The sequence below is a fragment of the Bacillus rossius genome, chromosome 3 (assembly GCF_032445375.1).
Source record: "Bacillus rossius redtenbacheri isolate Brsri chromosome 3, Brsri_v3, whole genome shotgun sequence".
NCBI lineage: Eukaryota > Metazoa > Arthropoda > Insecta > Phasmatodea > Bacillidae > Bacillus > Bacillus rossius.
In genome coordinates this window covers 30429517-30444099 of record NC_086332.1, presented here as the reverse complement: position 1 = coordinate 30444099, position 14583 = coordinate 30429517, and the positions used below count along the sequence as shown (strand labels likewise).

Sequence of the window (14583 nt, the reverse complement as noted above, 5' to 3'; positions counted from 1 at the left end):
GCTACATAATCTTGGAACTCTTATCCTTGTAGACAGGGGCGCAACAACTAAATTTCCAAAGGGGGGGCAATATACCTTTTTATAAAAAATCATCGACCGCCCTATTGAAGCGGGGTGTCCGGGGGTCCTCCCCCGAGAAAATTTGTATTTCAAGGTAGAAAATGGTGCTATTTAATCAGTTTTATTATCTAACAATTGATTACACAGCACTTTGTTTGCCCCCGTTTGCCCCCCCTTCAAGGTTCAAAATACCCTTGCCCCCCCCCCTGTTGTTGCGCCCCTGCTTGTAGATATAAACTTCTTGATAAATAAACTTGACATTGTGATTGCTTGGCTTAAATATCTATGTTGTAGTGCTTAGCTACGGACTGCTCGTGAAGAGAAATTACAACTTTCAAATAACAGCAATATAGTAATAAGTTTATTTCAAAAAGTCTAATACTGATTTTAATTTAATAGTTGTTAAAAAAAAGTAAAAAACATTGGTACCCATTGTTATTAAATATGATAAACATAAAGAAGGAAAGAAGGAAAAAAAAGCACTATTATAGACTATTTCAAAGGGAGAGAATACTAATTCGAGAAATGTAGCGAGAAATATTAATAAACAGTTTTTAAACATCTCATATATCGTAAATTATTTCTTCTTTTATCGTGTTTCTCTTTTTAACATACCTAAAATTAACAGAGGATATGGCGATTTCGGCAACAGCTATTAAGAGAAATTCCTCAATTCTAAACTCATTTTCGCTTAATGAAAACTAATTAAAGACCATTATTGATAATAAGATTTTACAATGTAACATACAGTCCATAGAATTTAATATGTATAATCTTTAAGATTATAACTTATGACGGACGAACATAAAAATATTTTTATCCATCACTCCAAATAATCTAATCCTATTTTACCTTAAACGGCCACATTACTACGTACTAGTTCAAACCAACATTAATACAAAGTAAAATAAAATCTTACAAAAAGTCCTTAATGTTGCAGCATGCTATATTATATATACCTGTGTTATAAAAAAGTTAAAATAAGTGAATGTACCCAAACACATGTATTTACAAACAAAATTCACATTTTAGCGCAGCATTAGTATTAAATCTTCAACCAGACTTCTCTGACAATTTAAGAGGAATTAGATCTCCAAAACCCCAACATTACCAGAAAGCTGGTTATCCGCAAACAAGTCTAGCCTACACATAATTGTTTGATGAATTATCGCAACAATAATATTATTAAATAGATAACACTACTGCATCTATATTTCGCGCTGTAATTTTTTGCAGCGTAAACATATAAAAAAAACAGGGAAGTATTGGTACAGGCAGCTTACCTGTAATGTCATCATTTTAAGGGAATGTGAAGCCATAAAATGTTGACATCGAAAATGCATTAAGGAAAACATATACGAGGAACATTTAATGGAAAAAAAACACGGTTGTTTTTTCGTGATGTATTTCTTACAGCTTCTCCATTTAGAAAGGTGTTAGTATCGACTGGATGCTCAAATCAGCTAAGAGCGTTTCACTCCAATGTGAAATCGGTAGAGAGAATAACGAATCGTTCGACAAGAGAAACGAGTCATTTGCTTCGCTACAAATTAGTCATGCAACAAGATAAAAACTTTGGAGAAAGCAGAGGAAGGGATTTCCTAGGCAATTAATTGTATAAATGAACCGGAAACGCTAAAGAACAACTGCACAGCGATTAGCATGATTTAAATATTAAGATCACACCTTCCGTTTGGTTTAGTGGATAGTTAAGTGTACGTAATTACTTTATTTGCCACCAGGTTTGGGAAAGATAACTATTACATAGGTTTTTATGATAAAAGGGATTGTCGAATATAATTTTCCTTGTATACATTCATAAATAATTCTAATGCGGCAGTGTTTGGTATTTTAACCATGTACCGAAACAATAATGGCACAATGATCTAAATAATATGAGTGTTTTATCTCAATAGAGTTGTGATCAATAAATATAATTTGCTTAATAATCAAACCACACAAACGTTTTTTAGTTATTATGATAAAAAAAATACACTGTTCCGAATTGGTTCATACAACTATATTGCTGCGGGTAGGATGAACATGAAACACGAATATGAATAGTTAACGAAGCTGCTGCGAACAGGAACAGTTGAGACAACACGCACAGTAACGAGCATGACTCAACTGGTGGATATATATATTTTTTTACATAATCTTACCAGTCGATACGAACACGTTCACGGAGCGCCGCGCATGCGCTGTCGCGCGTGGCCAGCTGCCGCGGCCAAGGAAGGCTGAAGCCTACATCCGACGGTTGTATGAAATACATTAATGGCCACTTTGTACAATGTTTATAGTATGTGAAAATAAGCTCGGACAAAACGCGGTACCTTGCAGTGTAAAACATAAGCTGCTGTACCGACGATATCGAATATCAAATAAAGTTTACTGCTGCAAAGGCTATCCAGTAACAGCAAAAATATAGTTTAAAAAACTAAAGAAACATGCTTTAAAAGATTATCAAACTAAAAAGTTAAAAATAATTTTAAAATTTAATTTATGACAATAGTATATAAGTAATACTAGTATAAACGAGAAAAAAGTTTGAGGCGCTTTGTGCCATATTTTTTGTATATTAAGCGCCCCATGCTTTTTTCTCGTTTATACTAGTATTGCTTATATACTATTGTCATAAATTAAATTTTAAAATTATTTTTAACTTTTTAGTTTGATAATCTTTAAAAGCATGTTTCTTTAGTTTTTTAAACTATATTTATTTTTAACTTATTAGTTTAATATTCTTTAAAAGCATGTTTTTTTTAGTTTTTTAAACTATATTTATGTATAATTATCATAGGGAAATGAGTTACCGACACTACCTATTACCATCTGAGATAACTATTTGGAGTTGCAACGTCACAAAGAAATGGTAAAGTCTCTCCGAATCATTTACAGTTAGATGTATGGATATAATCTTAGAATTTACCGGGGGAAAAAAAAAAAAAAAAAAATTTTTTTTCCGGCGTGGCCGGGAGTGCGCGCCTTAGACCGCTCGGCTAACGAACGTAATGAAATTGGTGGGACATTTTACAGTGATGAGCCACTCACTCTTAGTCGAAAGAGTTACAGACGGACAGACAAACAAACATACAGGTGAAGCTAATAAAAAGCATGTAAAAAAAAACATAACGACAAAGTTCTCTACGTGTTCAAGACAACAGCAGTTTTTCACTTACTGAGCGAAAATTAAATATAAAAACTAACTAAAATTAAATATTTTATACTGAAACGCTGATGAGTCAAAAATATAGTGATAGAAATAATTATGTATGGCTATTTATTACGACTATGTATTTTTATCTCAAGGAAGACACCCAAATTGTACTTTCTCCTAGCTGATTTACAACAGCCCTTTTATCTTTGCACCTCCATAATTCCTCTTGACAGGAACAATTTCGGAGCAAAGCTAAGCAGGAAAAAAAAAGGAGAGAATGGCGTAAAATCGGGGAGGGGTGGAATTACGTGTCCCTTGCCTCTGCACAGTGCACGTAAAGTATCGATATACGGACGATATTTTCACGCCCCGATACTCGAGTTCGCTCCGATCGGTTTTCGTACCCAACTTTCGAATTTTTTTTTCCGCACTGCACATTCCATCCTGGAAAATCCCACGTCGTAATGCGAATTCCATGCAAACTGTTAACTCTTTTTTCTGAAAAAAAAAATAACAGTTTGGGGTTTTAAGATTAGCAGCTCAAGGGAAAGTTATAGAACAGATGGCATTAACACAGCATTATCGACCTTAGAAACATGTATTCTGTCATTTCTGTGAAAAAAATTGAAATACCAATAAAAACACAACTAGTTGGTTCGCAGTAAATTAAAACTCATACTGCTTAAGATATATTTCCAGCTCCTTGAATAATTCTTCCGGCGCATGTCAAAGTTATAATTGACCTAGTGATCTTGCTTTTCATCAACCACATTAATCCTTGAAATATAACAAACCTAGCCAACATAACAAATTAGTATGCGAGTGTGTTTTCCATTTCACACATATACGCACACTAGCTAATAACCTACGCCTTCGTTCGCGCCAATTCAGCAAGAATAATTAAATTCTTTTTTAGGGGTAGTTTTCTCGAAATCTCACTTAGATATTGACCTTCCTCGATGTTTTGAAAGTCAAGTGTGCAAAATTTCATCGAGATCGGAGCAAAACTGGCGATTTGTATAAGAAACAAACAAACGGAAACTCAATTAACTTTTTACGAATTTTTTCGAATCCCGCGTGGCATATAATGCAAGGGCCACTCATAGCTAGCCCCTCCCCCATACCTTTTTTTTAATGTGAATGTATTGGTTGCACGTGATTGTGAAAAATTGTGAATTTATAGATATATCTCTTCCTCCAGTCATCGAGACGAGATAAAATAAATACAATTTTTTAAAGTCTTATCATTAGCTTTAAAACACAAAAACGTTTCAAAAAATTCGGTCCAGTATTTTTTGTGTGATGCTTGAACAAATAAACAGACAAGCAGACACACACACTTCTTTTACAGTTTAATTTTATAAATGTATATCACGAATTGAAACACTTTAAACATGCCTGAACTTATGAAATGCAAGATATTCCTTGGTCCTTGGTTTTCATATTAGGCGTTAATCCAATATTTTCTTAGTTAAATATCTGCATCTCTGAGTCACAAGACACTAAGTCATAAGAACCATATTTTTGGACAGAGAAGTTTAAAGAATTTAAAATAATGCCTCACTTATTGACTCAGCTATTTTCTAACCAAAATGTGTAAATTTTTGACATATCGCAGATCTTAATGTTGTATGTCAATACAGAAACGTCAAACGGTGGTCAAGTTGAAAGTGCATTTTGCCCAAAAGTGGACATAGTGTCTTATGCCTCCGAGGTACAGAAATACTTTTTTTTTATATACCATTTATGACATCTCTCCACACGTAGTACGCAAAAGCATTTAGCATGTTGTCTTTGCAATTGCTGAATACTTTAGCTTTTTTTAATAAAATAAACACTTATCTCACTGTATATGCAACTTATTCTTAAAACAATTCACAAAAGACCCAGGCGACAGCGCAGTGCTTGATAAACGCCAGTGCCCATTCCATATGATACATAAAATGCATGAACTTGCAAACACCTGTACTATAGGCATCCCGCACATATCCAAGGTATTGCAAATTGCGTGCAGGTGTGGCACTCAGGGGCAACGACACAACACGGCCGCGGCACAGAACATTTATTCCGTAATTCCAAATCTAATGATGCTTTAAACATAATATAGTAAAAACATGTTATTTTCTTTTTTCAATTTTAACTGTTGAAATGAATTTTAAATCACAAAATAATTGCTGTAAAATTGAATCCAGGTAAACTTATTTAAAGTCTTTGTAAACAAAAAAAAATTTAAAAATATATTTATACAAAAACTTTTCTCAGTAATATAAACCTTGGAAGTTAAAAATGCAACAGACATGATATTAAAATAATTTATAAGAAATATTCAAATGCCTGTGAAACGAAATATTACACCTAAACCCATATTATTAATCGTTATGATTTCACAATGTTATTAGGTTTTTTTCAAAACGTATTTGCAATGAACAGGTCAGGAAAAAATTACTGAACAGGTTTTACTAGATAAAAAAAAAATTCCAAATGAAAACATACGAATAAATTACTTTCTCATGGTATGTTTAATCATTAGCTAAATATGCGCTTCAATAAAAACCTAAGAACGTTTGTTAACTTCTTGTTTATTAAATTCTGTTAAAACCTAAATATATCTTAATAACTAGATAACATTTTTAATACTTTTAATAATAATTGTTAATAATAATTACAGTAATCCCAGAAATACACATCAACACAAAGTCTGCTAATATGCCGAAGCTAACGCTTAAAGAAACTATTCTTTGCGACATCTACGGCAAATGGGATTATTTTAAACAGAATTGTCGATATATCAAGGCAACGCGCCTATTCGCTGTGTATAATATTAAAACCTAATATTATGAAAGATTGACAAAAAGCGCTGTTTCTGACCTTCGCATTTAACTTAACGTAATTTAGTTACAGTCAAAACCTAAACGTGAGCAAAAAACAACTCGGCCAATCTACGAAGGCAGTAGATAGTTCAGTTTTTTTCCAAACACAATTTCGCTTGAAAGTCCTTGGCTTAGCGTTTCATCCTCGTCAAAGTTCAGCAGAAAACCGAAGTTTGGAACTGACACTGCAAGGCTCAAATACCACTCAAAGAACCTGCATTTATTAAGATTTTAATGATTGATGAATTGTTAGTATGCAGAGGGAATTTCTCCGCAGGACAGTGCAAATTGCTGAAAATTTGTAGCTCGAATTACTCAATGAAATTTAGTCGGTGAACTCACCATTGGAATCCCAGTCGTTACAGTGTAATGATTTTTGAATAATTAAAAGCATGTTTTTCACTTCATTTTAGAGTTTATGTATGTACATACATGTGAAAGTACATACGCGTCGCACGCTAGGGCACACTCATTGATCCGATATCTGGCAGCACTGAATAAAAAAGAGAAGATACAGAGTCAAAGTAAGGATGCGACCTGCTTCAGCGGACTTCATGGGAGGAATAAAATGAACCAAAAGGAAGAAAGTTACAAGGAAAAGTTTGTGTTCACACAGTCAGGAGATCTCTCGGGATCCGAGGCCCCTGGCTATACGTATAAAGCCGTGGAGTGAGGAATGTCCACAAATACGTGCAAAGGTTTAGAAAGAAGTGTGGAGAGAAGGAGGCAGATTATGTCAGATAAGTGAAGGAGTCTGAATAAATGCAGAAGAGGGCAGGCAGATCAAGCGCTAAGGAATCATAAGAAATAGAACAAGCAAAAGTATACCAGCCTACAAAGAAATACACTTAAAGATATACAAACAGAAATATAAAATTATCAAAGTTGTGTTTAAGGTGGTTATAACAAACTCGTCCTGAGTAACGTTATCTAACTTACTATAAAAAAACTTATTTTAGTTATTGAGTAATAGTATATAATGCTCACAGGCTAATTAGATAATTTAACTTTATATTCCAACTGTTACCAAAAATACATTATGTAATATGCTAAAAAAAAAAAACACGAAATATTTACACACAAAGACCCAATTTCTGGAGGCTGATGTTTCAGCATGATTTATAATAAATAATCTTATAAACACAACTTAGTATGTAACAGGTAACGAAGACTGCAATATGAGATCAAACGAAAATATTTTAAATCAAAACGACTATATTAGTAGATAGTGAACAACTGAAAAGTAAAATTTTACTATGTATCAGCAGTAAATATGCCTAAAACGTACTTTAAAGACAACCTATATAAAACACGCTACGAAGTGGGACCAAGAGCTCTTCAAGCACGGGGGCGTTAAGGGCGATCCTGGCTTGCGTAAGACATGCCTCTTCGCCTCTACGCGCCAGGCACCGAACTGGCGTGGTCTTCACGTCGGTAACGCGCCTCTATGGGGCTTTAAGCAGTGACCCTACAATTTTATACTGCAATATTATGGACAAAGGCTCCATTCAAGTTCCTATACCATAAACAATACTGTGTTTAGAATTTTTCAAGCCTAAAATCATTCATGGTAACACCCGTTTAAGCCTTCACTGTCCAAAAAAATACACGTTAAAAACCAAAGTATGAAACGAAATCGGTATGGACACGTGCAATGGCTCTTAAAAGCTTTTCGTAATCAGACACTTTCAATAAATCTTGAGCTGTTTGTAAATGGCACGGATACAGCCAGGCGGCTATCTTTAAGAAGGGAATTTACAACTGCAACGCCCAATTATCTCGAGGATCGTCACGAGCCTAGATCCACCGGAATTCTTGTCCAGTCTCTCACCGCTGCGCGTACCTCCCCCCCCCCCCCCCCTAGAGTCACCCAATGAGGTTACTGTGTGCATTATAGAAATTTCCAAGAATTAAATGTATGTACTGTACGGATTATAAACAAATTTATACATGTCCCGCAAAATAAATTCTATCTAGCAAAGGCAGCTGCAGCTCCGATAAATATAACTTTCTTCAAGCTACGAAATTAAAACTTTTCGTAAAGTGCTTGCGAAAATTTTCACTTCTCTATTAGCACGTAAGGTTAGTTAACTTTATTTAATTAAAACTAAAACTGATAGTTTTAAGGAGAGTTTCGTATGCAAAACAACACTTAAAAATTTTTAAAATTAGAATCGACGCGAATCTTTACGTTGCATTCAATGACGTGAACGAATGTCCCTGAACCATTTACTAAATTGAAATATTTAAAAAAAATATTTAAGACTAAACAATCTTAGCTTGTGGACCACCAGCGCCACGCACAACTAATTGTGGAAAATGAAATCATTAGGAATGTTGTTTGGCTCTATGTGTGTTAAAAGTGAAGTCTTTAATAAGTGTAAGTTTCATCAGATTAAACTGTAGTCAAATAATATAGAACTTTATAAAGTTCTATAGTATTTGCTGTAGTACCCAGAAATGTGAAGATACATACAGGTAATTGTGTGGAATTATTTTGAGTAGGTACTCACGTTTAGACTATTAACTAACGATTCATTTAAGTTATTTATATTAATAAATTAATACATAAGCTTTATCAATTTTCTTTTGTTTCTTTTTGTGTGATTTGGAATTGAACTATCAAATGTATTATTTGTCTACCTTGTGCTCTGAACGTTTGCTGTAGATCTCACAGTTAGAAATTTAACAAAGTATGGCCATTACTAATTATCTTCATAATGCCAGTTTGTACCTTAAAATTAGTCCTACACGCTTTTCCCTTATTTGCCCTGTGACAATGGTAGAAAAATTAAAATTTAAAAAAAAATTGAAATGTTCATCTAGACGGATGCCAGTGGGTGGTGGTTAGGTAAATCTCCTCCCGCCAGGACGATCAGGGTTCTAAAAGGCCTACCAGCGAGACCAGTCACTGGCTGGGGATTTCAAGTAAGTTGGAAACGTAGTGTACGTTCTTGAGAGCCTGCCATGCAATACCTCAACTCACATTCCTCCAGCTGACCCTAAATACAGCTTCACATGATGATTGTTGACGAACACTAACAACCACATTAAGTTGTTTACAATCACTGTCGACAGAGGGACAGTGGCAAAAGTTCGCGTACACCATTGGCACTACCCACACAGACGAAAGGGTAGCTGACTTCATTGGGCAACATGTTCTATCTTAATTATACCACGTGGCATGCAGTTTGCTGCGCCCGTGTTCGCTACCCGACCACAAAATTAATTTCTTCGCTGCGAATGCAGTGTCCGATGTATTGACTCAAACTATACTGAGCCATAACCCTAATTCTTCAGTTTGCCCATTTATTTGTCAGAGTAGCTGTTTACTAACCTGCAGTACACGCAGAGAAGAATACACTGAGACTGATAACGTTATTGTAAAATCAATTGGACGCGAGCACAACTGTGTTTAACAGCTGTGTTATCATTAATTCCAGACACTGCCTCATTTAACGAAACAATGTCGAGATCTAGGATAGCATCTAGAAACACTATCCTTTCGTAACATTCCCCTCTTTATTAAGTGTGTAAGTTATTACGTAGCTATCGATATACATCACCCAAGTTTCACATACGTTGTGTTTCATTTCAAAACTATTGCATCGCTTAAAATAAGGAAAATGTGGATGCAACACGGGATCAAGGTGGCAGCCCCCCTCCCCCCCCCCCAAAAAATTAGATCAGCCAATTATTCGTGTGTAGGAAACGTAACGGACGTTGCCGTGGACCAGTAAGTTTTCTCGGAGTGTTCCCGTTTCACCTTCCCCACTCATTCATTTTGTCAACATTCCATTCCTCTCTCATCAATTCTCATCGTCTCAAATGATCCCGATGATACGTCAAGCCTCAATTAATTTAGTTATTCACAATATTATCTCTTTCAATATTGATGCTATCAAACAGTACCTATTTCTGAAGTTTTCGGTCATCATAAGTATCACTTTTTAATTGACGCGTTTAACTCAGTTTAATTTGATTATGGTACAAGCATTTTTATATTGTTTATACATATGAATGAGTGATTTAAGGTGATTAATAAATATATATAAATATATATATATATATATATATATATATATATAACAACTTAGTAACTTATACAAAAAAGCGTAAAAAGTTAATCTAAAAAAAATTAAAGTTGTCTTTGCGCTGAAATAAAAATAAATGCAATTGACACATTTGGTGAGATTTTAAATCTTAGATGCACAATAGTATTGCTGAGGTAGTGAATAACTGAAAATATATAAGTAGGTAGGTAGGTAGGTACGTAATTTGTCCAAAGCGCTAAAAACCACGTGCTGTTTCTTGGCAAGATGAAATACGTCAACAAAAGAAGATGCCCAAGTTTAAAACCTAGCACGTGTTCATATATTACTCATGAAGTACTATCTGTAGCGATCACTCTACCTTTAAAAATAAGGAAACTACCTACCTAGTACAATAATGTCTTAAAATGATTACATTATCAGCCGCCAACACGCTAAGCATTTTATATAGAACCAAATTCCCGATTATCCGATCAAACTTAATTGACCTAAATAAATCTTATATTAAATCTTATTTTCTCGTTTACTTATACCAATAATATTATAAATTACATAATTATATTACAAGTAGTTCCTACGTTCAAAACGCTCCATACTAATACTTACATCCAGTTAAAAATAAACGTAGATTAACTACATAAAAAATATATAAATACGCAATAATTAAATATGTATGACCGTATACTCATTTATTTTGAACCAAGAAAAAAAAGCAAAATAGTATCTCACATTTTAGAATTTTCAAATGTAAATAACATTACACATACAGAAACAAAACATCCATTTGTACCGGCGCAAAAAAAGAAAGATTATGAAGGAAGACGATTAAACCAACCTTTCCATCCCTGGACACCTGAAGATAATACACAATGACGAACATCCACGCCATCGAGAACAGGAGGAGCAATTTTACATTGCGTCTCATAGTAACTGTGCGAATTGTCAAGTAGTCAACAGCCCGTACGTTCTTCACAAACACTCGCTACACACGAACTACATGGCTTTCTGCTGTGACAGTTCCGAACAAACTGAAAACGATTTTATGTCTTGCAACAATCGCCACCAGACTGAGCTGGCGTCTGCAGCAAAGAAAGATGGCAGAACCCATTGGTACGTTTGTGTTTGTTTGTTTATTTATTTATTTATTTAGTGGAAATGTATAAGACTAGCTAACAATTGCCTATCTTCCTTCTTTTAAAATTCATAAATAACACACAGTAATTTGCGTACTTAATGCCTGGTAACATGCGTTAACAATTGAGTAAGCTCTTAAGGTTATGAGTGAAATTTAATTTGACTTGCCGACTACCTAAAGATTATTTCCCTTTTTTTGTTTTGTCACGTAGGTACAACCAATTTTAAAACTGATTACAGTAGCGTAACTACGCTGGCTGAGGTACACACTTATAAGTTGACCTTGCTGCAACATAACGTAAAGGCATGGGGGTTTCGGCCAACTGCAATGACATTTACAGAATTGAAAAATATTTTGTTTTATTATGTCATACTTATGTCTGGCCAATCATTGTGTAGCATATGTTGAAAATTTATTAATTATATGTACGTTCTACCTTTTCAATTAGTTTTTTTTTTAAGTTGAATTTTCCAAGTAAATTATACTGCACTTATAAATAATTTTGGTTGTAAACAAACAAAAAAAAATATTGTAGCTATCTCACAGGTCGCATAGAGCTCATTACAAATTAATTGGTTATTGTTACTACTGTACCTAATGGGAGGGCCATCAAGAGAAACTAGGAGCCTGGGCCACCTCCCAATTACTCAATTTATAAATTTCAGACCTCACAACTGTAATATTGCCTGTGAATATTGCTTAACTTTTAAGGTTTCCAATTAATTATATTAGTAATAGAATTATAATTTTGACCTACTATCAGGAAAAACTTGTGCAAAATATCTTGAAACTAAACTGAGCCCCGGGGATCCTGCCCCCCCCCCCCCCTCAAAAAAAAAACTCCTCAAAGGCCCTGCTAACTGGCCACACAACATACTTCTTACCTTAGGTACTTGTAGCCATCACGTCAACCATTTACATGACCTAAAATTTACAATTTAACATTTTTGTCGAAAACAAAATCCACTCTCTAAGTGAAACTTTGCTTTATTTGGTATGTAGGGATGGCTGTAGAATATAAACTAACTAACTATTAAAGAAAAATTAAAGTGATATGTTTGAGTTTTATACATGTTGACGAGTCTCACAAAATAGTACTTTTATAGTCATTGTAAATCTTAAGAAACACCAAGAAAAATGATAATGCCTTGGGTTTATTACTTGTAATAATCTAAGGAAGTAGTCAGTAAAATAACTTGCAACCGTCTGTTGTGTATTTTTCAACTCTACTACAATCACACAAGGAAATTACAAAGCTATATGAAGTTAAAACTACTACGGTACTTACTTACCAATTCATTCACTGATAGTAACTCCTTATAGCATTCATACCTCTATAAAAAGCTAATATCTTGCTTGTTGAATGCTGTAAAAGTATATAGTAATATATGTGTTGATCTAGACACTTAATAAATCAATGTTTGAAAGAAAATAAAAATTGCATGTTACTGCAAATAATAAATGATAAATGTCTGGTGCCAGCAGAATCAAATTGCCAGTAAGCAATAAAAAATATTTCACTTTTATTAATAAACTAATTTTAAATTGATAGCTTGATAAAACAGCAATATAGTTTGGACCATCGCATGAGTGATGACCATGAGATGACTGTGCAAGATGATTTTGCATTGGTTTGTCTTTGCCTTTTTATTTTAATGTAGAAATGTTTAACCATCAGTTAGTAAAAAAAATTGGCTATGAACATCAAAATATACAAGTGTTAGCAAAAAATTAAGGTCTTACAAGAATCTGCTATCATGGCCATTCGTTATTCTGTTGTAATAAAAATGTGTACTTAAAACCTATGTCACAAATCAATTTCAAAATTGCATAAGATCAATAGTTTTGTTAAGATCGGCTTCATAAACCACGCAAGTCAACCTTGTAGCTATCCTCCCCAGTACAAGGTCCTACATGTCACACTAACTCTCATTTCATACCATTATTGTGAATCATTTTACACGTCTTTCATTCGAATAAATACTCTTTAAAAAAATAATTTTCTAATCTATACAAATAATTCATCATTATTTTCCTTATTTCTCTTATTCATTATCATTTTGCAAGTGCAGCTCATTTACTTGATTCAGTTTTTGAAGCACTCTAATAAAAAATCCATAATGTTAAAAAAACATTGTGAGCGAGTCTTTAGGTACTAGCCTAAGATGCATAAAATCTAACCTCGGTAATGAGAAAATTCATGTGTTCTCATGTTGCAAATACACTTATAACACTGTCACACTCCTCAGTCACAACAGAGTTATGTTACAACTTTGTTACAATTCACTCTCCTGATGACTGGGGGAACAAGTGTATCTTTTGGTTTCAGAAGGCAAAATAATGATTTTGTCTAGATATTAGTACTACGGTTTTTATTTTACTTCTGATTATTTTCACATTGGATTATTTAATTTGATTAACAAAAACAAGCATAGCCTACATAACCTGGATTTAAAATCACATTATTAGAAGAATGGGCCAGCCCTTATTAGACAATTAAATAGATCTTTAACATAATTTAAATAAAGTTCGTAACAATAAACAGGTTAAGGAATCACAGGAAACTTCTGGCTATCTGATCTGAGCCACGTCGTGGTTGAATGCTAGTCCAAAAAGGTTTTTAAAAACTGAAGGGCTGGCGGTTTGAAGGTTGCTGGACGAAGTGGAACAGATGACGTAATGTCAGAGGGCATTAGTCATCCGGCCCGTGGAGACTGATCTGGTCCTTGGACTGTGCCCGGTTCTTGTAAACTGGTCCGGTACTTGTACCCTGGTCCGGTACTTGGTTCCTGTATGTGAACAGATCCGAAACACGTATGTTCAGGACTGATTCACAGACAGTTGGCAAAATAGGCAGAAAATGCCTTCTAGTCACGATGATGGTAGAGGAGTAAAGGTAGTAGAAACTCACCAAACAGGGTGATGTCTTCCAGGATCTGCCCGGGCGTTGAGCACACGGACCCAGCGCGGACGTTTCATGATTTAAAAAAATTAATTGTTTATGATGACTAATACATGACTACTTCTACGAGCTAGATCTATACAGACTAACGCCTAAACACTACCGTTGTGGGGAATCATCCCTTGTCTAGTTAATCACATCTTAAAAGAATTACGGAGAGGCATCCTGATGACGTAGATGCGAAGTAGCCAGTCCAGAATCTCGGCACGCATTAAGTTTGGGGCGGCAGAGACTCATAATTAAAAGGCGACGTTAAAGAAAGAAGGGGGGGGGGGGGGGGAGGCCTTGGCTTTCGGACCGAAAGGTTCCGAAGATTACTGAGGTGCTTGTCGAGAAAAGGAGACTTC

The 14583-nt window shown here is 34.6% G+C and overlaps 1 protein-coding gene across 1 annotated transcript in view; it reads right to left on the bottom strand.

Moving 5' to 3' along the window:
- The window catches only part of LOC134530457 (polypeptide N-acetylgalactosaminyltransferase 2), a 429839-nt gene extending 418689 nt beyond the window's left edge, over positions 1 to 11150 (bottom strand). The window contains exon 1 of the mRNA XM_063365281.1: positions 10975 to 11150. Coding sequence (XP_063221351.1) covers positions 10975 to 11064 — 90 coding nt within the window. The 5' untranslated portion in view covers positions 11065 to 11150. The remainder of the gene's footprint in view (positions 1 to 10974) is intronic.
- Positions 11151 to 14583: the final 3433 nt, after the last annotated feature.